This window comes from Hippocampus zosterae, chromosome 4, assembly GCF_025434085.1.
Source record: "Hippocampus zosterae strain Florida chromosome 4, ASM2543408v3, whole genome shotgun sequence".
Lineage (NCBI taxonomy): Eukaryota > Metazoa > Chordata > Actinopteri > Syngnathiformes > Syngnathidae > Hippocampus > Hippocampus zosterae.
In genome coordinates this window covers 8,488,831-8,515,516 of record NC_067454.1, presented here as the reverse complement: position 1 = coordinate 8,515,516, position 26,686 = coordinate 8,488,831, and the positions used below count along the sequence as shown (strand labels likewise).

Genomic DNA, 26,686 nt, shown 5'->3' with positions numbered 1-26,686 from the left:
CAGGCTGAAAAAAGAGAGGCCCAGCAGAGTCAGCCGTTCTGAAAGGCTCCCACTCAGCAACACAACAAAACCCACTCAAGAAAGTTCCTGTTGCACTTGAGTTTTACAAAGTATAAAAACAAGCTCAAGTGACTCAAGGTTCAGATTGCCAAAACTACAAGTTCAAAACCGAACTGTGGGAAAGGATCAAACCAATAAATTTTTTCTGTCTGACTCTATACATCCATTAAAGTAAAACAAGAGCATGGGGGGCTGGGGGGGGGGGTACTGAGAGAGAGGCCAGTACTGTAAGAGATGTGGAAAGGATACCAGAACGTACTGTTGGTTAGCACAGAGACATATACATATATTACTCCTGGAGACAGATCTGCGAGAAGATCGTGGCGATGCAACAATGAAGGCAGATAGCATGAAAGTAAGTCTAGAAGAAATACTTTATTATCATAGTGTGACTACATCTTCATAGATATTTGCCACTCACGTTGAACAGGACATTATAGGATATTTGTATTATTAGACACGATATTTTTGTAAACATAGTCCAGGAAAGTCCAATATTCCGTAGGCCAGGATTACGCTGTAGAATAGTTTGGATTATTTTAATATTTGCTACACATCGAACACACATGATCTGACATTTAGGACATTTGTATACTTTACATTCACATTTTGTTATAAACAGTTTGATAAATACAAGATTAGATATAACAAAAGAATATAGATTTTTATATTCTATATGTACTTCACACACACGCACACGCGCACACACACACACACACTATATATATATATATATATATATATATATATATATCCCTTGTGGCTTCACTTTCCGTAAAGTTGACCAGTCAATTAAAAAAAATGGAGCTTAATTTTCTTCATGGCTCTTGTATGGCAACTAGGAAGAAAAAAAAAGATGCATGTGACATTCCAGCATATTTTATAACATTGTTCCTTCCCAAACTGCAGATGAAGGGCCCAAAACAGGCTTTTTTTTTGGGTTGTTGTTGGACAATTTTATGAATCATCACACATTTTTTTTCGATTCATGTTCATTAACGATTCATGAATATTGATGTTATGGCGATACGTGCGTATTTATGTAAGGTCGGGTCTGTTTCGTGTAAATCCTGCCTAACGGAAACTTAAAAAGCCCAACACACACAATCACATCTCTTTTATTACGCCTTAGAGGCACTGGACGACACAAAGCAAACATTACAAAAAGTGCAAAGGAGTGTTAGGACCACCCTGAAAACCCCCCAAAAATATGTGACAAGAATAAAGTCACAATATTGCAATGGCAATTTTTATATGCGAATCAGCTCAGAGCGAATTTGTACTTTTTCAAAGTAAAGAGGTTGATTTGTACGAGAATAAAAAAAAAATATACGTATATTTGAAGAAAACTGTTCACCGTAATGTTGAGAAAATAATGTTGTACTTCTGCAAGACTCGGGGTTCTATTTTTGCACCCAGAACAAATCTAGAGCGAGACACGGTTTTGCACACGCAGGCAAGCAGATGCGCAGTGGCGGATTTAAAAATACAAGAATACTTTAATTATGGGTATATGATCGATTTCTGGAGAATAAAACTATATTTTATTTTCTATCAATTATTTTTTAATCACAAAAGAAAGCAAAAAAAGATGATTTAAAATGATAATATAGTGTGAACAAGTTCATTTTTCAGAGAAAAAAGTTCTAGAGAATAAAGCTATATTGATGAAGACAGTCACAAAATACGACTTTTTTTTCCTCATAACATGTCGACGAGATCTTGTATTTTCTCATAAATGTCAATTTTATTCCTCTAGCATAAATATACTATATATGCATACAGCATATATATATATATATATATATATATATATATATATATATATATATATATATATATATATATATATATATATACTTGTTTGTTTTTTCAGAGTGGCCTTATGACTCCTTCATTGCAAAGAGCTTCATACAGTTCCACTGATGTTTCACCTCACATTCAGCATATTTATTTTTTCTCTTTGGAGTTTTGCATGGAAATGTTGTTTTCCCTTGACAACCAGTTTTTCATATATATACCTGTATATATATATATAGTGTGTCTGTGTATGTGTGTGTGTGCGTTTATGTGTGTGTGTGTGTGTCTGTGTGTGTAGGTGCTGCGGCTTCCTGAGTCAATAAGGTTAATTTTTACAATTTTTTTTTAACCGCTCCCCAAAAAGCACTACAGAAAATAAACGGAGTGTCTCGCTTGATTAAGGCACAGATAAGCCAAAACAAACAAACAAACAAACAAACAAACAAACAAACAACAAATAAACAAACAATCTAGCAAATATGATCATTTAAATAAGAACAACATTCATAAGGCCAAAAAAGGTAACAAATAAAAAGTCTGTCGCGTGTCAACTTTTGGTTTTGATTCAGTGCCTTGCGGGAGATAACAGTCGACGTTGCTGAAGTTGAGTCAAATGAATGCAAATAGGAAACATCGTCTACGAGTACATGTATCTAATGACGTGAAACGACTTGCGGACTAATTTGATATCAAGTGCTGGCCCCCCAAAATAGCCTTGCTAAGTAGCAAGAGTGATACAACAGGGTTTAAAAAAAAAATTTAAAAAGCCCGTCATGTCTCTGGAATGGCGACAATTGCTGAAAGATTCTTGGGAGTATTCATCAGATAGCCAACCAGTGCCTGAGCTGAGAGATGAGAAAAAGAATACAGAAAATATATTGTCATGTTTGCAAGAAGATTGGAAACAACAGCAGCCACTTTTTGGCAAAAACAAAAAAAAAACAACTTACTTTAAACTGCCGTATGTTTCCCTCAGCCACTAAGTGATGCTCGTGTTCGGGGGTGATGCAATAGGCTATTTTCTGCAAAACAATCCGATGACACGGTTGTCAACAATCACAGCATGTATATAGTACACAGTGAAACCTCTTGGAACTCAGGAGGCTGTTCAACGATGAGATCAAAATCGGAACATTCTTATACTGTGAGGTCGACGCGGTAACCATTGGACTACCGGGCCACCCGTGCAAAAATAAACAATGCTAAATTGCAATTAATATGTATTATTATTTCTCATGGAGAAGATTTATTTGACATTGAATCAAAGTGATGGCCAAACAGACTTCTGAAGATTTTCTTTTTTTTAATCACACCAAGTTACCTTGAGTATGAAATATGCTGTAGAAATAAAGCTTCTTTGCCTTTCCTTGGTGGAAAAGGAATGCAATCAATATTTCAAATGCGAGCTTGATGCTCCCATCTTCAAACACTCCCATTATCACAAACGGCGGATGTATTTAAAAGCTGATAGCGGGTGATAGTGGGAGGAAATGACACCTCTGACAACCGCAGAAGCAACCTTTGAGTGCAACAGGAAGTGCCAATGAGGATATTACCGGGATGCGGGCGCTGTTACGGCAGAGTGACGCTGACACGGAAGGGATGAAAACAAGCCTCCACTACTTTGATGATTGCCATCGTAAATTCTTGTGGGCTTCATTCCGAAAACGAAGTGCTTATTTTGGACATGTTTTTTCGGGGGAAACATCCCCTTTCCAGCTTCAAAGCATAGCCGCAACAGCAATTACGCTGGCTGCCATTATCTAACTTCTTTTGTGATGTGTTCCGTCACAATTGGCATCTATAAACATCACACTGGCTGCCCTCACATGAGTCCCTTGCTCTTTACCTTCCTCAAATGAGTTTCACTGACCTCTCTGAAGGTTCCAGGGACGCTGCAGAACTTGTACACGGCGTAGACGGGTACAAACAGCATCGACGACATGGCCACGCCCCATCCCAAGACGTTGGACCAATGGGGGAAGACGTAATCGTCGTACTTGAGGCCAGACGAGGTCACCGTGCTGGCAATTACCACAAACTGCCAAGGGAAGGACAAGGAGAAAAAGACTTTAGTCAATGCGGAATGCAGAATTAAGGGTAGACCGAAAGTGCTGCCATCAGTAGAATCAAAATGACGAAATGCTTAAGATCTCAGCGTTTATTGTACTCTTTGTGGCACAAACCATCCCAGATGGGTTTCAAAGTGTGTTGCAGAGTAAAAGTTTGAGCGAGAGCCAGAATTCCTACTTCCAGGAAAGGATATCCTGCCATGTTGAGCTTTGATAACATCCTAAATCGCACATTCCAAATCTGTATGGGACCGAAAAGTGGAATCGTCGACAAATTGTTGCAGTGTATTTCTTTCACCTTCATTTATCCACATAAGGCAATTGAAAACAGATTCTCATTTGCAATTTCAACACGGCTGCTGAGAGCAGAGTAAAACAAAGCCAAATAAAAGCAAATGCAAATTCTGTACCTTGATTTTATTCATACACTTACATATGACAATGAAACAATAAAACATATAATTGGATTGCCAAATGCATATGGAACACTGTGCGGTTGATGACTAATCTTAAAGTATAAGAGTCCAAAATAAATAAACCCGCTTGTGAAGTGGGCTCAGCTCTCATTGGCCCTCTCAAATTGGTGCATGAATTGCTTGTAATTAATTTGGATGAGAAAAGCACCCAGAAGCTAGAATAACACACCTTGATGTTGACTGAGTGCACTCTTACAGCCAAACTTTGGATTGTGTGGGGTTCTCCATATTGGCCGCTATTTGGACGTGAAGTTATGCTCCGCTAATCATTTTGAACGCAGCACCGGCAACGCATACATGGCGTTAGGGGACAATTATGAACGCGTGTTTCAGGAGAAGAGACGCTAAAATGAAGACTGAGGTTAACACCATAAGGTCACGCACCATATTTATTCATTTATTTAACTGAGCAATTAAAGCAATTTAAGATTTAAAAAAAGGCACTCAAGCTAGCCACCACCGAGATTTGTTTGTCCTGTACATTGAGGTGGAGCTCGACCAGCAACGCTGCCTGCCCAACTCCACAATCGTTTCAGTTGCCGCCCTGACTTTGATTTATTTTGTGCCTGAAAACACAACGTGCGGCATTGCAACTTCTTCATAAAGAATAGGGTATAAATTTTCACAATTTGTTGCTAATATTAATTCGTCACCATTCTGAACACAACGAGCAGCAAAATTTAAATAATAGCGACTCTCCAGTATGTATCAAGCTTCAGCATGGAGTTTAATTGTATTAACGCTAAGATTAAGGTTTCAGGTATATAACATCAAGTTGATATTATCTTTTTTTTCTCTGTGCTTCAATAACTGTCCACTTGCTACTAAGTGCTTTTGTTTCCCAGTAGTTTGATCCGCGAAGGACGCGGCCGATAAATGAGTTATGAAAGCGCTGGAGCCGCGCTGTGTCAGCCTGAGGCAAGTTGGCTTGGCGACAGAGGTGGCGGCTGTCATGTTGGTGTGTGTTGACCTGGGCATTGTCAAGGTGTTAAGTACATTCGACAGATGGGATGGCTGGCATGAGGCTTCCCGGTGTGTCCATTAGCGTCGGCTACGGTTTGCTCCCAATGACATTGTTCATATCAAAGAAGAGCGTGAATGTCATATGGAATGCTTTTTGTTTCGTGTGAGACGCATCGGGACGCTGGAGAATGGACCAAACCATCTGTACACCATCGCCATCTGATAAAATAAATGTCAAATTGAGAGCTGCAAGCAGCATTGAGGGGGCACCTGGATGTTGTGGGTGACCGTGAGAGCAAGTGAAAATGAGAAACATTTGAAGCATAAATTGCTGTTACACTCCTGTGAGGGAATGAAAAAAAAAACCTAACAAAACAAAAACAAAACAAAACAGTGGCCCATGTTTGGGAATGAATGAAAACTAGTTGCGCAACAGTTCCGATGGTTTGGTCCGTGTCTCTCAGTGTGCGGCGTGCCTAAAGGTATCTAAAAGTGGTGGATGGAGATCGTCTTCCGATGCTGAACGATAGTTTTCCAGACCACTCAGTAGAAAAAAAAAAATGGAATGCTTGAGAGCGGTCAAAAATAATTAAATAAAAATAAAGCAGTTGAGTTTCCAACTTCTACTCTTAGGGAAAAAAAAAAAACTTTGACAAAATGTTGAAGGATTTTTGGCATTCTGATTCCAAAAATAATTCAGATCGAATATCGACATTGCACCAGAGACCCATGCTTGTAATGTGCATTCTAGCCTTTTTTTTTTAAGTCATTGGCCATTCGAGTGGGGGTCGTATCTTTTGTATCCATTGTATGCATTGTGGGCGGCCCGGTAGTCCAGTGGTTAGCACGTCGGCTTCACAGTGCAGAGGTACCGGGTTCGATTCCAGCTCCGGCCTCCCTGTGTGGAGTTTGCATGTTCTCCCCGGGCCTGGGTGGGTTTTCTCCGGGTGCTCCGGTTTCCTCCCACATTCCAAAAAAACGTGAGTGACAGGCATATTGGACGCTCTGAATTGTCCCTAGGTGTGAGTGTGTGTGCGAATGGTTGTTCGTTTCTGTGTGCCCTGCGATTGGCTGGCAACCGATTCAGGGTGTCCCCTGCCTACTGCCCGAAGACAGCTGGGATAGGCTCCAGCACCCCCCGCGCCTCAGTGAGGATCAAGCGGCTCGGAAGATGAATGAATGAATGAATGAATGAATGAATGAATGAATGAATGAATGAATGAATGAATGTATGCATTGTATACCGTATTTTCCTTACCAAAAGGAAAGCAGGGCTGACAAACTTCCAGCACAGTCTCCAGTAAAGTCCTGGCTTGAAGCCCATCATCCGCTCAATATCTTCACTGAAGCGGTCCACGCCTGAAAGAAGACGATACGTTTTTCAAGTTAACTTGCATGTTCTCCCATAAGACAACGCTCACCGACCGACTTGTGCTGATGTCTCGAAGAAAATCACCAAATTTGAAGTAACATTTTTATTGGCCGATTCTAATACTTGAATATTTAAGGTCTGGGGAAAAAAAAAGTTTCCTTTCCAATGAACGCCTCACCCATGATACACACCTTGTCGTCACCGTGGCCACTATTTGCATTTACGACTCCCGTTAAACTACATACGTATGCTGGGGATACAAAAGTCAGACATCCGTGATCTAAACAAGAGCCTAAGATAGATCATTTCAAAACGGGCGACGGCTAGATAGAATTCTGAACAATCCCAAGTCAGTCAGCGACATTTGCGAGAAAGAAACATCAGCTATAAGAGGGTGTGTGCCCTGGTGCCACTGCAGTTTATTTCTGCTTCCCCTTTTGAAAATATCACACATTTATCGGTCGCATTTCATGGTTAAAAAAAGTTTTGAAGTGATTTTTCTTTGCCTCGCCTTTCATATCACCAAAAAATCAGACTTTTTAACTGGTGTATCTAAACTTCACAGCCATCGTAAACTGTTCATTTACTCCATATTTTATGGTTTTGAACAGTTGAGTATTTTCTTTTAATAACCCCCCCCCCCACCCCCCCAAAAAAATAATGACTTGCATTTTTCCATCCGGGAAAACTTTTTCAACCCACTGTGTTAGTCAAACTCAACTATCTGGAGAAAAAGAACTTTGAGTGAATTCCCAAATCGAATTAAAGAATATAGATTTCTTATCTGGCAATGGAAAATGGCAATTTCCTATCCAATCTCCTCGAAGGGTCTCCATTAAACCCTTGCATGTGTACTGCCGGGCTACACCCGGAGGGTCACACAAAGGTGACCAACCTAATATGCTGCTGCTGCAAAAAAAAAAAAGAAAAAAAAGTGAATTAAGCAAATCCAATAGCCAATTGGAAAAAGAGTAAAAGAAGCAGGTTTAAAAAGGCTGATTAGATTGAATCGTTATTTAATTACAGAATCTACCCAAGTTCGCCAATAAAAGCGGCATCTGTTTCTGAAATCCTCTGTAATTCATTACAGGTATGGACATCCGGTATCAAATCATCGCAATCACGTCTACTCATTGGGAGGTAAAACGCATTTCACGCGGCTCTTTCGTGTCACCTTCCGTTCAAAGGACGAAACGCTTTGTTGTTGTTATTTCCATCGACACTTGCGCTCGGCTTTTCCATCGTTCTGTTTCAATTAACAAGACGGAGGACGCGGTGAGGTTGTTTCAAAGGCGGGGACACGGGGTCATAGAAATTCCATACCATAAAACCACGACACGCCGATGGCCTCGATCAGCACGGCGAAAAGAATGGATGTCCCGGCGGCGTACTTGTCCAACAGAGTCAGCACGTAGATTCCCCCCTGAAGAGGCAAGGAAATGTCTTTAGGGTTTGTTTTTTTTGTTATTGTTGTTTGTTTTTTCCTTGTTGCTTTTTTGACAGCGAAATCAAAATGTTGTTGCGTTCAGCATTCAATGGTCTCCCTTTAAAAGATTGAATTATTCACCAGCAGATAAGCGAGTCCTTAGCAGTGCATGTCAGCGGTCATTTTAGTGAGTTGGGTTCTTTGACTTGTACTGTATCTCGCATTCCATATCTCATGTGAGGGAGGAAGCAGGCGGAGGACATTAGTCCACTTTTCTAATCATTTTCCAAATTTCTTTAACAGAAGGCAAACAATTCATTTTGCGACCATCGGGAAGGCTGACAGAAGTTGAGGAGAAGGGAGCAGATCTCGCATCCCGGCGGCCTTTTTCATGAAATGCTAATCGGTTAATCTGAGTTCGGCTTTTGATCGCTCGATTTAAAGGAGCGTCTTTGATGTTTCCAGGCAGCAGGAGATATGATGAGTTCCTTAGAGCCAGCGACACCTTTGATGCTATTCCACCGTGTTTTGACACGCGCTCGCAGATCTTAACGCATCATCGAAGACTGAATAGGTCAACGTTGAATTTTGATTCTTCATTTAAGGATCCGATGATGGCCGGGGAAAGAAAAACAAAAACAAATGGACATTTTGGGTGCTTATAGTATACAAACAAGGCATGAGCTGAGTCCAGATTTGTAGGCTGGGACCTTCAAAGGCTCCTCCTCATGTAGCCTACTATTTTTTTTTTTTTTAATATCTAATGGCCGCTTCGTTTTATTAGCCAAAGATTCGGTATAAGTGCGACATCAGACAGTGGCATTGGTCCACTGTAATGTGTTCAGCAATTTCATTGGTCAGATTTGATGAGACTGTCGGTCAATGCTTTGACGTCAGGAAGCTTCTTACGAAAAATCCATCAATTAATCAATCGCGTGATATTTAAAGTTGCAGGCTCCAAATGATGGAATAAAAGGAAGTGGCTTGTAGTCTGAAAATTAGGGAATATATTTCCTCAAATAATGGTAAAAAAAAAACAAAAACAAAACAGTCCTTCAAGTCAGGGTTAGGGTTTTAATTTAGGGTTCAGGTTTTTAATTTGAATACACCTTTAAACCCTCGAGATTTCAAACTAGGGTTTCAAAATAGAGTTTGAGTTTCAAATTAGGGTTGCCACACTTGATTTGGGATTCAAGCCAGACTGAGGGCTTTAAATTTGGTTTTCTAACTGGGGTTAGGGCTTAACTATTGGGGTTCCAACCTGGGTCAAAATTTCAAGAGAGGGTTTCAATATACGGTAGGGCTAGGGATTGAAAATATGGCTTCAAGGGCAAGATTAGGATTTTAAAATAGGGTGTTATAACATGGTTACAATACAATACATGCTGATTTATATAGCACTTTCACAAAAGCGGCAGCTAGGGCTTTACCCTTTGGTTACAAGACATGGTTAGAGATTGCAGCGTCAGCCCAGCCCATTGTGGTTCAAGTCCGGGTGAGGATTTCTAATTACGAAATGAACTCTGCCAAAAAATTGTTTCGAAACAGTATCATGACTTCAAGAATCAGCATCAAATTGGAGTGTGAAACAAGGGTTGTGGTTTCATATTTAGAGTCTGAATTGAAGCCTTGACATTCGAAGTTCCCCTCTCAGTCATCGCAACAATTAAAGTTTGTTATAAAAGTGTTTATTTAGGTAGTGAAGCCCAGATGATGGGCGAACCTTGTAATACTCACATTCGTCACACAGAGCAGCGCGAACAGGAAGGTGCCAAAGGCTGTGGCGAAGGTGAAAAGCTTCCTGTTCCTCTTGAGGAACTTATAGTCGTCTGTCAGGCCTGTGATGACGGCCTCCATGCCGCCCATCTGATGGACAAAAACACACACAGATGGATTGCTGCATGACTTTGATCCTTATAGGGATGCAGAACAGATCCTGAGTTGTGGATTGTCACTCACAAATAAAAGAGGGAATCAAAATGGAATATTTTTTTTTCTTTTTGCGTTTTTGTTTTTGTTAAACATATTTAATTTTGAATTGAGAATTTGTTTTAGTATTAAAATCTTTAGCAATAGCTCACACCATTTGGAAAATATTTATGTTCATTTTTTTATCAGTAAAAATAATGACAATAGCCCAAAGCATTGTTTAAATAACGTTTGGTTCATTGTTATTTAAATACGATATTTTAAATATGATGACAATTAGAAATAAAAAAAACAAGGTATTTTTTCAATGATACAGAAATGGAAAAAATTGAGTATAAAGAACTGAAAGGTATTTTTTGTGGAAAATAAGCTTTTTGTAACCTAATTAAAACTAATTTTACAATTAAAAAACAACAAAAATAATGGAAAAATATTTCCGATAAAAATAATGGAAAAGGTAAAAGCTCTTTTCTGGCAACCACATATTTTCTTGCCTTTATTTTTTTTTGTGACTAATGCAGTGTCATTAAAGCAAGTGGTCATGTTACAACATGATACGTTTAAGATTTTTGTCTTCTTAGATGCTGCTCCATCAAGATATTTTCTTCTATGCTGTCCAGTGCTAGAGTTGTGAATAGTTGTGTAGAAATTAGCTATTATCAAAGTGTATTTTTTTTTAGACAGCAAATTAGTTGAGACTGAATCAACTGTGCACTTGATTTATTTTTCTACATTGTGTCCTGATGTTGACAATCAATTCTACACAATTGTTTCATGTATTAAAGATGATTTGACCGACAAATCAATTACGATGCCCATTCCAATTGTTCGAATCCAATTTGGGATTATCTTGAAAAATAAATTAGTTGGGCCGCAACAAGCGTTTATTTTCATAATCGATTCATCTGTTAATTATTTACGCCATGAAAGTTTTATTTTCCATCCCCTTATTCAAAAACAGAATTTCATTCCGAATTGGCAATGCAGAAAATCAAACACGATGATTCAGTTCCTGGTTTGGTCTGTGACATGACAGAAAATGGGCAAAAATGTCGATCCTTGTTCTTCAAAGTGAAAGCAGATGTTTCGAAAAGTTTTTATTTCGAATCAACAACTACAAAAAAACTGGGCATTGTTTGCCTTCTTGGATGGCGACAGAAATCTGAAATTAATCATTGCACCTCTACAGGAACAGAATTCGGTCACATTGGCGTCCATAGCTACCTTTGGAAGCTGTGACGTTTGAGTTCTCACTTGTGACTTACCGAACTGTCAATGCCGAGCGTCAGCAGCATGATGAAGAACACAATAGCCCAAAACGTGGAACCTGGAAGGGTAGAAATGGCCTCCGGGTAGATGATGAATACCAATCCTGCCCCTGTGCATGCACAAGTAAACATGTAAAGACTTAGTGTATGGATGCAGACGTTCGTTTTTCTTTCTCAAACTGGGCTTCGGGGGTCTGCAAGTCATAATTTGCATAATTTAGTCACTTTTTGGGGTTCTTAAAGAAGCCACGGAGTTTATGGGAATATCGACATCCAGGAACAACTGTTCCATCACATATGACAAATCCTGGCATAGAAGACAAAGTTCAGAACATTCCGCGGGAAATATAAACAATCCCTTGGAAAAAAAAATAATCAGTTGTGCATTTTGACACATGCCCAACACGAAGTAGAAATAAAAAAAAAAATGTGCGAATCGGAGAATTGCCTTTGGGGGAACACAATCAACACAATCAGTGTTCAATGTAGCCAATTTCTGCTGCGGGAAGTTCATCGTTAATTCGCATCCCTCCGATTATACCGTTGGTGACAAATGCAATTGAGAGGAAACGACGTATTGATTCACCCTCAGTCGCCACGTCTTCTATTTTCACTCCGTGTTTGTAAGCCATGTAGCCCAGCACGGAGAAGATGGCAAACCCTGAGAAGAAACTGGTGACGCAGTTCACAGTGCTGGTCAACAGAGCATCCCTGGAGAGGCCCAAAAAAAAAAACACATTATTGTTCAATATTATTTGTTAACAAGTGGGTGAGTCAGTTCAGTGTGGTGGGAGATCATCATGAGTGACACAGGAAATTATCCGGTTTCATTTATGAAGTCGGTTTCAAAGCACAGCGCAATTTCACAACGCTCTTGTTTCGGACGCACTCGGGAAACCTCAAAGATGATTGAAGCATCCCATTTTTTTCTTCTTTCTTCTATTTTGACGTCAGGCGAGAGCTCACTGGTGACATCTTGGAGCTGTCGTGTTTTCGTAACACTGAGATAGCGCATTAGTAAATCAGTCAAATCCCCCACGCTGCATTAGACTCACTTCACAACATCTGTCGCTGATATGAGTGTGAATAGTGGTTACTTATTTCGTAAGCCCCCTTGAAACTTGGCCAGCGAGTCTTCAAATCATTTTTATCTGCGATATCAAATTACACTGTACATAGAATGATGATTTTGACGTTTCTTCTCTTGAATCGCCTCTCGTTCTATTGATTCGGTGTCCCTACTCAAGCGTTCCCGTGGTGTATTTTGGTTTGGAAGATTCTATCTTCGTCAACTCTTTTGGCGGGCAGCTGACAGCAGACATTGGACTGCAGGAGCTGCATCTGTCTGACGGTCCCATTAGACCAGGGGTGTCCAAACTTTTTGCCAAGGGGGCCAGATTTTATGTGGTAAAATGTCGGGGGGCCGACCTTGGCTGACATTCTTTACATTGAACAACAATATTGTTCAACAAATTTTAGTAAGCCAGTCTGTTTCACATTTCCATTTGTATTTTAATTTCAACAATCTTAAGAATTTCTTTTGGTTCATTTGAAACAGGTATATCACATGCAACTGCTTATTCACTTGACTTTTTCTTAAACAGAAGTCTCCTGAGTGCAAATTGATTGATTTAAAACTTAAAATGTATCACCATGACTTTTCAATAGTCACAAAACCTTTGACTCGAACAACAGGGAAATGAACAAGCAATACACATATCCACAACTGCAAGGATCATTTGAAATATGACATATCAATCAATATAAACACGGAGTGATGTCTTGTTAACTTGTGAGTGATGCCCTCTAGTGTCTAAATGCTATTACTCATTTAGTGAATGCTATTACTCATTTAGCCACTAGAGGGAAGCAGTACTCTATGAAACATCACTCCCCAGTCTACGAGACCTCAGTCAATGCAACACGTGTTCCATTGCGCCCAACCTGCGGGCCAGACGGCACTGATTTTATGACAGGGGCCGAGGGCCGGATGAAATTCGACCGCGGGCCGGATTTGGCCCGCGGGCCGGATTTTGGACATGCCTGCATTAGACGCAGGCTTAAACAGATAAAGAACGTCAATCCCACTTCTCAAAAATCTGTCTCACACGAATAGTCTAATAATACCACACCCCCTCCCCCTCAACAACAGATTCTTCCGACCATGGCTTGGCGGCGACGTCTGCACTCCAACTGTAACACTATGTCAAATCCCAAAGGTATGCAGAGCTGCATTTACTTTTTTGGATGCACATTTTCGGCTTAGCGAACAGCGTTTCCATCTTGGCATCTAATAAGTGGCGCGTACTGAAACGCTCATCCAAGTTATCGATGTGGGGGAGGAGTGTATTTGTATTTGGTGATGTGGCCACTCCGTGCGCCACATGCATGGATCCGATGTACTAATTGACAGGAGCAATCGAATCCACATTCATTTTACACTCAGGGCTGAACAAGTCGCCCCCTCTAGCTTCTTACATAGACGTCATGATAATGTAAACTGGAATCAGCATTGGCACAGCAGTAGAAGGCGCAGGGGGAACAGGATCGCCACATCCAAATCAAGATTTCAACCAGGATGTTAAAATTGAATGTGAAATGTGACTAATTATGAGGCTATTTTGAGATTGAGTTGGATATCGGGTGAGAGTCCGGTCACCAGTCAATCACAGGACACATTTGGCAAACACCCACTGACACTCATATTCACACTTTTGGGTAATTTAAGAGGTGTCAATCAACCTAATGTTCATGTTTTGGGCATATGGGATAAAGACGAGGAACCCGGTCAAGACTCAAACCAGCTCAGTGGGAACAAACAAACTCCAGACAGCATGACCAGAGCCGAAATTCTAACCCAGAGCCTTTAAGATCTTTAGGAAGTATGTAGGTGGACAGGACGCTTACCTGTAACAGTTATTGTCAAACTTGTTGTAGCTAGCAAAGGCAATGAGCACCCCGAATCCTGCTCCAAGGGAGTAAAATATCTGCGTGGCTGCATCGATCCACACCTATTGGCAAAAACAACACAAAACAGCTTTTTAGTACAAAAAAACATTTTTAAAAATCACCAAGAAAATACACCTCAGAAGCCATATCCGCTCAGTAAGCACACCGAAAGAATTATTGTAACTCCACAGTTTCTTCAGCTTTTTTTTTTTGTAACATTACCGCAGGAAGATGCTGGTCAGTTTACCTCCGTGTGCATGTTAATTGCTCTTTACACTTGATGATTTGAATCAGATTTCCAAATACCACTTTGAAATCAAATGTCCACAATTTCCGACTAGGAAATCAAGAGCATTGTAAATTTGACCAAATGAACACGCATTTGGTGAAATATCCAAAACAAAACTATTCTTCTGCTTACGAACATTCATATTATCAAGTTGTCCCACAAGTCAATTCTATTTATTTCCACAAGATTCTTTTTTTCCCCCAAGATAAAATAAGAAACAATTGCACAATCAAGTCTGTGTTGAGGCTCCCTGACAGTTTTCTGTTCAAGCTTGCAAAATGTGTGTTTGACTACCTGTTGATTAGCTGCACATTTTACTAAGACTAAAAAGTGACATATTATGGAAAATGTACCTGTAATTGTTTGTACAGGTCTCTGGAGTGCCTGCTCAATGATTAAGGGTGAAATTTAACCACCAGGTCAATGTTTTATCTGCCTGATTTGGAGAATGTGTCGATGAAGGAGCTGTCTGCATGTCTGCCGCACTTTTAAGGAAGGGAGTGGGGGTTATCCATCCATCCATCCATTTTCCGAACCGCTTGATCCTCACTAGGGTAGCGGGGGGTGCTGGAGCCTATCCCAGCTGTCTTCGGGCAGTAGGCGCAGGACACCCTGAATCAGTTGCCAGCCAATCACAGGGCACACAGAGACGAACAACCATCCACGCCCACACTCACACCTATGGACAATTTAGAACGTCCAAACAGCCTGCCATGCATGTTTTCCGAATGTGGGAGGAAACCGGAGCACCCGGAGAAAACCCACGCAGGCCCGGGGAGAACATGCAAACTCCACACAGGGAGGCCGGATCTGGAATCGAACCCGGTACCTCCGCACTGTGAAGCCGACGTGCTAACCACTGGATACCGTGCCGCCCGGAGTGGGGGTTATGTTATGAGTGGGGGCTATCCAGTCAACAGCCTGGATAGAAAAAAAAGTCATACTGCTACATCTGGAAGTGTAAAAACTGTGCCAAACAAATCCTGCCAGTGAGTCACTGTGTCATTCCAAGACGAGATAAGCCTAAATTCTCAACAACAACTGCAGAACAAAATCCGACAAAATTCCAACAAAGAACACATTCTAACTGAGCTCAGTAGGAAAATGACATTAGTATTCAATTAGTGCATTGAGCTGTTGTGTCTTTTTGCTGACCTCCAGATTGTTGAGCCTCTTAAAATCGATGTGCAGGTAGGCCCGGATGCCATCCATGGACCCCGGCAGGGTGATTCCTCGAATGAGCAGCACAAAGAGGACCACGTAGGGCATGGTGGCTGTGATGTACACCACCTGAGGGGAAAACCAGACCAGACTCATTTGAAACGGAACTGTGCGCAAGGAGAGCAAGAGCAAAGTGTGGGCGTGTTCCCACCTTCCCTGAGGACTTGACGCCTTTCCACAGGCTGAAGTAGAGGATGAAAACTACCACCACCAGGCACAACGACAGCTCCAAGCGGGGGAGGCCCAGGTCACCGATGCCTCTGCTCTCGTGGAGGTGCAGCACGCCGCGTCTGCATTGGCGCAAACACACATAAGACGAATGTCAAATACAAAATCAGTAGAGTCTTACAATTTTCCACCAATCGTCAAGTTGTCATGTATCATTGGACCATGTCAGGGAAGACATTTATTTTGAATGAGATAGGACACAAGATGTCGTTGCGTGGCATAAAGTTGTCTGGGAAATACTCCAAATCTGTGTATAAATTCTTTCCAGAAGGAAGCTATCAAAACCACCTCTCGGTTTCTTTAACTTCCCATGTGCGCAAGTGCCAGATTTCCTGTTTGGAGAGTCACTGGAAAGACGAACAAGAAGAAAGAATGTACACATGGCGAGAAATAGAAATTGAAATGTGACGGGTGATAACACTGTCCAGTTTTGTCAAGACACATCATGACTGTACGCTATTGAGTTTGTATGCAACGACGACAGAATATTAATCTGAACACACTATAAATATGTTAAAAAAGACATATGGGCTTCATAGCAAAATGGCAGATACTTGGAATATAATGGCAGGTAATCTGTTTTGTCCATGGGGTTGGCCTGTGATAACAATTTCAGCAGGAAAAATTGCATATCACAGTGGGAGGGGTTGGGGGGGGGGTGTTAGGTGATGGAATTCAACTGAGAAAAATAGATTCAAATCAGACAATAACTGTCGTATAAGTATTGAAACAAGGGTTTATTTGACAGCGGTACACATATGTATCTTTATTATAGACTGCCTGCTCCAAGAGTCGGTTGTGGGAAGATGACCAAAGTAGGATGTTTTACAATGACATGTATCTTCTTTGACTTTTTTTGGTTTTTTTTGGGTGAGATCAGTATTGCCAGAGAATGGCTTCATGCGACCTGTCCTCCATCAAAAGACTTTGAGAGAATTTCGAAAGACCCTTCACAACTGCTCACGGTTGAAGGAGAGCTCGAGTCTCACGCTGAGTATTTACAAAGACTGTGAATTGTGCAAGGCCACTATTTAAATTATCTAAATTCTTGGGGATTGCCTTAATTGCACCCAGCGCTCATGCATCCATGTGTGCCTCCTTGGGGGGTGAGGCAGAAATGGCCAGCGAAGCTTAGCGCATCTAGCAAATTCACAAACACACTGAATCAAATCATTGCCCCGGCAGAAAAATGACAGTGCGCCTGTTTTTACTCCCAGCGCAGACTACTTCCTGCCACCCAACTATCAGGTGTGTTGCTTCATGTGCTTTCAAACTCCATACAGGTGCAATATCATCCCAAAAATGTAAAAATGGATTGACGTGGCACGAAAAGGAATTTTCGGAGCCCAATGTCTCCGGCAGGAATCGTTCTCTGAGCCGACAACATTAAACAATTCTCAAAAATAAAGCGGTGGCTTAAAAATATCGTATTTTACGTCTTCTAAGGTGTTGCGTTATTGTTGTCTACATTTCGCTTGTCAGTCATTAATCAAATTACTGACTAATCAATCATCAATTACCGGTAATAATTCAATCATAAACACCTCAATAGCAGTGATTCTACCAATCTTGGTTTACTTTTTTTTTTTGCATCATGCGATCATCTGTGGAGGATCAAAAAAGTAACAAGCCTATGAATTCATATAGTAGCTCGTAGAAAGGAAAGATATGCTCCATATTTTCAAGCAGAGGGACTAAAAATAAAAAGTTAGCTGAAGAATAAACGGTCAAGTAGACGACAAATAACCCGCAAAATCTACTTAAGTCCGGTAAAGACAAATTTGTAGACCCCCCCCCAAAAAAAGTTTGGCACTCATCGACAATGACCCTTTCTTATGGCCCAAATAAGAATGTAAAGCACCAAGGACCGACTGTGTTTCACTTCAGTCTCTTTTTCTGTCTGTTTCCTGTCCTCTAGATTTAATTGAGTCGGCATGTGATGCTGTCCTGATAAACGGCAAAACACAACACAACATCCAAGCACAAACAAGACACGCAAAGCAGAACCACATCCCGGCAAAGGGATCTGCGTATGGCCACTTTTATGTGGCCTTATCTGAGGGCTGATAATAGATTCAAAGGTTTTTTTTTTGTTTTTGTTTTTTCGGGGGACTTCTGGGAGCCAGATTCAGACACAGACTCATTTGGAATGAAAAATGTACAGCCAACGCTCTGACCTGGACGCTGTGTGTCGGTGTTGCAGTGCCCTAAGGCCTCCTTGTCCAGCTGATAGCGTTTGAAAGCGTGCAGCCTGTAAACGCTCGCTGGTAACATTAATCCAAGTCCCTTTGGCCCAGTTACTCTAAGCACATTTTCCCTTAAACAGCGAGCTTGCTCTGCTGCTGTGCTCACTCCCCAATAATGGCAGTGAGTCGGGTGTATGCAGGCTTGTCTCGGAGGTGATTAAAAGAGCAATAAAACAAAAAGAGCACCTTCAAATGAAACGCTGAATGGAGTTACATGAATACGATCGATTTGACTGGCATGATTCAATTCCTGATTTATTTGTCAATCGAGTGTGTCTAATCCGTCAAATCTCTGAAAACGAATCCTGTCTTTGGTAATCGGGTCAGACTTGTTTAGTTATGCCCCCACCACGAGTGAAAACAGTAACTTTTTCACAAGGTCAACCAGAAAGTATCTCGCTGAAGTTGACATTAAGTTGCTTCAAGCTATTTATTAAATATGTATGGGATGTGTTGCCTATGCACTAATCAAAGAATGAATTCGGTCTACTCAAAATGGTGTATGAACAACGGACTTACTCGTAATACTCTGCTGCTGGGGTGATCTTGTACTTGGCGTACGAGGTACCATTGCCCAAGACCGAGCCATTGATGGCCTGGGGGTTGGTGCAGTTGGGGCTGTTCCAGGGATTGTCACATTTCAGCCACGGCAGCTCGCGGGTCATGGAGGAGAACAGGTAGTGGAGCGACCAGGCGATGATGACGTTGTAGTAGAAGCCCACGTAAAGGGCGATGACGATCACTGTGTAGCCGACGCCTGTGGGGCAAGGATATATGCAATAACTACAGTTTACCTGCATTACTATTACATTTTATCACATTCATTGCCTTTTTATTGTTACTTGTATATTCCTTTGACATTAGGGACTCTATTTTCCATGACCTGCAAAAGTCTGGCACAAAGTACAGTCTCAATCTGCGCAGGGGCGGGCTAGACTTTGTTTTGGTATTTTCACACAGCTTGGGGTGGTTTAAGACGGCACCCAATGTGGCTGTGAACGCAGCCTACGTGATTTACCGCCAATAGAAATGGCTCCTCTCATTCCCTGTAAAATCACAGCCCGAGAGGCGGACGTTTCTTGAAATGGAGGAGAGAGAGAAGAAAAAAAAAAACAACAACTATGAACTAACACAATTATGTAGCACCACAATGTTTTCTCATTGGAGGCTCGATAGAGTCTTTCGCCTTTCTCAAGAGAAAAATTTGGGACACTCCTGTTGTCTTATTGCCATCTTCCATGAACCAGGAAGTAACCTGATGACTAACAAAATGGAGGACAAACAGAGGTTGCATTACAAATGTTTCACTTTTGTTCATTTCTCACTTTTTTTCTTATGCATCACGGTGGAAACTTTTGCTTTTCTCAAAGTGAAAAATATGGTACAGTCGAGCCAGCCCAGCCCATCATCGTGTTTCCACATTGGCGGGGGTCAGTGTTCTGATCAGGGAGTAATGTATACTTTACTGTGACTGTAATTATCTTTCAAAAGGCAAAGTTTGGTATCATCAACATTGTTTTTTAAAATCTCTTATAAATGCACGCGTCAAAGTAAATCACAGGTTGATGATGTTTTTTTTTTGTTTGTTTGTTTTGTTTTTTTGTGAGCACAGTGTACAGTGCAAATTATAGTTCACCTTTAAAGATGGGGCAGATCTTCCACACGGTGGCCGCCCCCTCCCTAGTGTACTGGCCCAGAGCCAGTTCCATGTAGAACAATGGCATCCCCGCGATGACCAAGAAAAGAATGTAGGGGATCAAAAAAGCTCCTGAAAAAGAGAAATAATTGCGTTTGGAAAAAAAGAAGATAATCAAGTGAGCGTAAGCACCCTGTGGATGTGTGACATAATGATGTGGAAATGTCACAGTGATTTGGTGGACAATAGAATTAAGTAACTAACGGAACAAGACCATTAATGATAATTAGAGGCAACAGGTTGACGGTAGAACGAGCCTGAGGACTTTTATGTTGAAGAGAGGCGGCCATCTTGACATTCGAGGAAAGCCAACACGTGCATGTGCGCATGAAGGGAAGACTGGCACGCGGCACGAGGAAATGATCTTCAGTAATTGGATTTTCCCTCATGTTGCAAACGACACATTACGTACAAGTAATAAATAGCTTTTTGCCCTGGGCTAATATGATTGGCTGGCCAGTGCAGTAGCGGAGCTACTACATCTATCTGTCCATCCATCGAGCAGGTCAGCCCGCATATTAACTGATCAGGTGACCAACTTGCCTTCTTTTTGTCATTCTATTCAGAAATCCAGCATACTGTCTTGCCAACCGTTCATGCATCTGTCTGTCTGGCCATCAATTTTAACTATTGTGCATCTATTTCAGGGTGAACCATATTTTTGAAACAGAGTTACTTTTTGGCTACTGATTAATGCGAAGACCAGGTCAGTTTGACACACTTCTGAACTAAATCTGCTCAAATGGCCTCAAATGATATTGAATTATGAATAAATAATAATATTCATCGATTTGAAGACATTTAAAATGTTAATACAACAACATAGGAAACAAATAGCAATATGCAAAACTGTGTTTCTATCGATCTTCGTAAGTGATCACTTCTTCAATATTCCAATGAAATCCCGTTTTCACTCACCACTAAGTGAGCTATTTTTAGAACAAGCCCTTGGGTTACTCAAGTGGTCCTGGTGGTCATAACCTGGTTCCTCTGAACACCAGGTTGGTGACCCAGAACCAAAGCCAGTCTATCCATCTAGTTCCAACCATCCATCGGTTTGTCTGTCCGTCCATACATCAGCTCCAATGTGTTTTTTTTTTATCTGCCAGAAAATGGAAATCTACCATCTATCTGTCAAACCACCTTTCATGGAACCCCATTTCAACTTTTATTGTCCAGACAAAGTTTTTTGCTTTCACTAGAAGGGGATATTCGTATAAGAAAACAGCTGAGTTGTAAAGCTGTCTCTCTCATGGAGCCCGGGGGAACAAATCCTCCAGAGCATTTGAAGCCAACCAAAACAAAGCCTGGTGTTCAAAAGGAGGCACATGCTGCCGGTTAAAAATCTTTCAAGACATAAACCTGAATAAAAGCAGCTGTTAAATGCCTCAGGTGAATCTGTCCACTGTTTGTTATCTCAAACCTGCTGAGTGAACCACCGGCTTTATGGGACCTTCAAACATTACAAACTCATAAAAGAAATCCCAAACTTTCCACGAACCCTGTTTGTCCTGTATTGATACAGAACATGTTGTAATCATCCTTTATTTTCCAAGTGATTTGAAATGTGGACTTTCCCATTTTAAGCCAAAGTATGAGACTTCCACTTGAAAGGCAATGATAAAGCGATCTGTGTGCCTCTCAAGTCGAGCACTTGTTGCTTTCTTTGTACTTCATCGTGAGTGAGGTTGAGTATTTGTATGGATGTGTCGAATACTGCACCACACTGAAGGCGAACACACACTTGTCTTATTGGTGCGCGGTTGGCCTGCTTAGTGGTTTTACAGACTCACCCCACTGACACGACCATGACGATGACATTGGCGTGTTTGGTGAAATCCAATGTATAATAATTCCTCCTTCGAAGACATAATCGTCTTCTACTATAGTAAACTGTATACCGAACCATCTAAGGACCAATCAAGAGAAATGAACAACCCAGACAAAGTGCAACCGAGAATCTAACGGAGTTTTTTTGGGTCAAAAACTGAAGAACCAAAAAAATTAAACTTCCTCTGCCCGTGCCACTGCTCATCAATGTCCAGTCCCTCAAAACGAAAACCAACGAGCTGACTGTAACAAGTCCATGAGCGCCTGCGTCGTGGCACAAAAACATGGTTGGACAACAACATCTTGTCAAGTGAGGTGGGACGCCTTCAGCTATTGTGGACTACCGGATATGACAATTGCAAAGAAGCCTAATGGAGTTAGGGTCTCCTCTACTCAACCGAGACAAGTAGTGTTGGACAGTGGAGGTGAGAGTTTGCACATCCCTGATACTGAAATTCTCTGCATCTCCCATCAGCCTTACGATCTGCCCAGAGAGCTCCTTCAGATATCTTTGACTGTCACCTTTTCGAAGACAAATTTTGGGAACCTGCTAATATTTTGAAACTCTTCCTCAAAACTTGAGTCACCGTTTTCTGATGCCCCAAAGCATCAGAAACCGTTTTCAAATGCCCGGTTATTCACTTTCTGAGCAGAAGTGAATAACCATCCTGTGAAAATGTTCTGGCGCACGTTATCACTCTGTAGACTGTTTTTCGAATTATGCTACAAAACTGTCAAAGAAGACAACCTTCTCTTCATCATTGCTCTCGTCACTCTGGAGCATCTGGCCACAATGTGGTTTATCTCTTACGATAATGTTTTAGAGGCTCCTGCAAAACAAAAACAAGAAGCCCCAGGATTGTGCAGTTAAATGATGGCATCATGACAGTATCATGGCCTTGCAGGTTTCTTTTATCTACACAAACTGGAACGACACAGTCAGACACACATTAACACCCCCCCCCCACCCCCCAAACACCAGTCTTTTCAAACGACAAGCCCTTATCCTCCAACAAATTAAAGCATCTATAAAATATATGTGCATATTGGAATTAGGATGACACAACCAAAAAGGAACAGGCAAAGTACGAGGAGAGTTAAAAGCTAGATAATTACAGTTACACACAGACGATTGAGGCGACCCTGGTGTCGGGGCAACTCCCGTGAGAAATGTCAGGGGATCAAGGCCGTGACCAGTGTCCCACGCAAGGACAGAAAGAAACCGTCATCGATCCCATCTGGAGATAAGGAACTCTGAGAAGAGCGACGAGGCGGAATCATGCTGCCCCCCTTCATCTGTCCTAAACATCACAGAGTCAGGTAGATGTCTTTCACCATTTTTAATTGCTGTCAGAGGAGGCTATGGCAAAATCTGTAAAAATTATACTATAAACAGTGTGTTGAACATTAAGTCGCTGCGTTCCCTGACATAATTAACACCTTCCATGAAATCTCCAAGGAGTCACTCGCCTGTGTAAAAAATCCACAATCGCATCAGTGCCAAAACTGCTAAAACCCAGCGAGTTCATTGACTTCTGACCAAGAGCGCCGATCGACATAACTGGCCATGAAGTGCTTGGAACGTATCCCAAACTCACAATCTTATGGCCCGCCTGGAATTTGCTTGTCAAGGCTCCTCCATTGGAGGTGGATAATGCAATTCTGACATGTACCTTTTGCACCATCGCCATGAGAAACCACAGCCTCGTTCTAAGATTGCAGCTGGCTCATATCTATCTGTTGTGAAAATAACAGCCTCCACAAGAATGTTTTATGTCCATTACTATAAATTCAAGCACGGGCAATTCACAATACACCCATGAAATTAAATAACGGGGGTGACATAACTCTCATGACCCTTCTCAAGCTTGGGGTGGGAAATCATGCATCAATTTCAGTCTCCTTTACAATACGGTTCCAAAAGTCACAATTAGTTACGCAGTACGAAAACCTCGGCATTGCACTGGATAACCATCTTGAATCGTGGTCTGATACTTTCGGCATTACAATAATAAAGAATGAACATTTTAAAGAAACTTATAATTTTAAATGTCCGATTTCAATCAATTTGTCCGAAAATGACTTGGAATTACTAATATGGGTGCTTCCGGAAATTCACTCGGATACCCTGACATCACGATGAGAGCTCCGCACCCATTAATTTCTAAACACGGCTGATGTTATAAACCAATCAGCAGCTCGTGCTTGAACTATTTCCATCACAAGTGGCTGACCGTGTCACCACCATGTCCCCATTGGGTGCGCCTAGAGCAATGCGACACGTCTGCTCCAACTTGGGAAGAAAAATGTGCAACGAAGACCACCTTCATGCAGTAAAGTCACTCATTTTGACAGCAAAGCTGCAACGCTACGAGAGCATGACCACAGACCGTCGTTTCAAATGATGACTAATCATACCTGTCAACTTTTAGGAGCGCCAACCTGTATAAACTACCAAAAAAAAATCCTTATAACATACCAAAGCATTTTATATGTCAAAAAAACCCCACAAAATTTTCAATGATATTTATTGTAGATCTCATTCTACTACTATTGTTCAGAGTTGTATTCCTGCGTTTCACCAACTCCAAATCATTTGGAGTTGGTGAAAAAAAACCCGGAAATGTTCAGAATCCGTATGATTTGTGCGATACGGCCATATACGTAAGATTCACCACAAAATCCGTATGAACTATGGCTAAACCGTATGAGTTGACAGGTATGACTAATACACCAACAAACTCTCTGAGTCTCCGAGCAGTCAAAGTGAAGCAGTCCGTGTTCAGAGCGCATTTCCGGATTCACCTGATACCGCAGTGACATATCCTAACAGAAGGAAAAATCACTCTCCATATCCACCTGTTGATCTTCAAGCAAATAAAAAAAAAACAACCAAAAAAAAACGTCATGGCTTATTGCAAGTATATCTTTATTTTCAATGAAGTCCAGACTTCACAGAGTTAGTAGTCAATTTGTGAGTAGAGACAAGATCGTCACGATTTAAGCATGCTTTTTTTGATTTTTTTTTGGGGGGGGGGATGGTTTGCTGTGAGATTTTCCTAGTGTAAAATGAGTGATGTAACTCAATAAAGGTTAGGAAACAGTGTTTATAAGGGCCGTTACACCAGAATGTAGTAAGCAATTCGTGCTAAACAGTATGTATGATTGTTTCCAATGTTATTGTTTTCCACAAAAAAAAAGAAAAATGCACCAAACATTGTAGAATTAAGATGCAAAACTCTAATTATGCGCTTACATCCCTGAACAGAAGTTAGTTTTAACTTGCTGAAATTGAAATATTCCATATCTGTACTGTAAAGCACATTATTTCTTGATCAAGATGTCAAGTCATATCACTTGCATTCCTGAACAGATATCTTCATTTTAGAAGACTGAACGAGTGTGCATTCAAGCCAGATGGTCTCACCTCCATTTGATGACAGGTGCTCTCGTGCGTTTTTTTTAATGCACTGTGCATGCAAACACATCATTCTAAAATGAACATTTCTGGATCCAAATCATTTTGTTTCTGAATTGCATGCATTGAAAGAGTGTGGTACGCACCCCCGCCATTTTTGTAGCACAGGTAAGGGAATCTCCAAACATTCGCCAAGTCGACGGCGAAGCCAATGACTGAGAGCAGAAAGTCAATTTTCTTGCCCCACAACTCCCGCTCCTCCTCGGAGTTGGATCCGGGTGGCCCCATGTATCGGCTTGGCGCGGGAACGATGGACGAGCTGGTGTACTGCACGCCATTCTGATCCTTGACCAACAAGAGCTCGACCTCCTTTTTTTCCACGTTGCATTGTTTGAGCGGGGCCACCGACGAGAGCTTGTTCTCGGGCGCAACTTGGATGTTCATCTTTGGAAAGGTGCGCTCTCACGGTCCACTCGGCGCGGTGTGCGGGCGGTGTGCGAGCGGGCGGGTGCTCTCCACGGGAAAAAAGAGCCGGCGACACCTTCGCGTACATGGGCTGCGAAGGGCAAATGAGGTAGGTTAAGGTTATGTGATCGTGCGTAAAAGTTGCGCCTTTACGCACGGAGAGAAATACATTTGGCGAATGTCTTTTATTTTTTTTGCGTGTGCCACCAACAAATGCATACTTTTGACAAGACACAAACGAATCAAGACTCGAGAAATAAGTTTTTAAAACGCATCAAACTAGCTCATTTCGCAAATGCATCGCAAAGAAAGTAAAAGAGCGTCACGGCTTGTTGGACGATACAAGGTGAGGACGGCGTAAAAACACGTACTTGGTAACTTAAGTACAAGTCTCCATGACCGGGTGCCGCTCTGCTCTGGATGCGTCTGAAGGGAGCTGGCCCATCCTGAAGAAACTTTTAAGACTCGCCTTCCTCCAACCGGAGACGCTATTAAAAGAGGATTTTTTTTTCTACCGGGTTCCCCACCCACGTGATCGATGCACCACAATTGGCCACTTTGCCTCCACTTTCGACTGGACGTGCTTTTTCCTGTATTTATTTATTTTACTGTTGTGCATGAGGAGCCCCATTTCTCATAAATGCTTCATGGGCATGCATTCTGTCAAGATTTATTTCGGAGAATTAAAGTCCTTCCCAAACGCAGGAAACCCTGGAAGCCCCCCACCCCACTTTCATGTCACTGCTCCCACTATATATATATATATATATATATATATATATATATATATATATATATATATATATATTCCCATTTATTTATTTTTTCAATCAGTTGTCGGTTAATTGATGACTCATTAGACTTTTACTTTTTATCAAGTACAATTGTCACACTCTCCCAACTTTGGTTCTAAACACAACAGATGTTAATTTACCACACCAACACAAGCTGCCAATTATGCTTCTGCTCGATGATTGA

General features: G+C 41.4%; 2 protein-coding genes across 2 annotated transcripts in view; both read right to left on the bottom strand.

Annotated features, from left to right (window-relative positions):
* pkma (pyruvate kinase M1/2a) overlaps positions 1-8,388 on the bottom strand; it is a 323,744-nt gene extending 315,356 nt beyond the window's left edge. Inside the window, exon 1 of the mRNA XM_052064350.1 lies at positions 8,382-8,388. The gene's annotated coding sequence lies outside the window, so the exon portion shown is untranslated. The remainder of the gene's footprint in view (positions 1-8,381) is intronic.
* slc6a2 (solute carrier family 6 member 2) lies at positions 1,884-26,317 on the bottom strand. Its single transcript, XM_052064338.1, has 15 exons — positions 26,080-26,317; positions 25,390-25,799; positions 19,936-20,067; positions 18,819-19,056; positions 15,977-16,115; positions 15,760-15,894; positions 14,274-14,377; positions 11,953-12,077; positions 11,364-11,476; positions 9,907-10,035; positions 8,067-8,166; positions 6,630-6,730; positions 3,734-3,901; positions 2,811-2,882; positions 1,884-2,705 (listed from the first exon to the last, which is right to left on the bottom strand). Exons 2-15 carry the CDS (start codon positions 25,685-25,687, stop codon positions 2,682-2,684), a joined length of 1,878 nt encoding a protein of 625 aa, XP_051920298.1. The 5' UTR covers positions 25,688-25,799; positions 26,080-26,317; the 3' UTR covers positions 1,884-2,681.
* Positions 26,318-26,686: the final 369 nt, after the last annotated feature.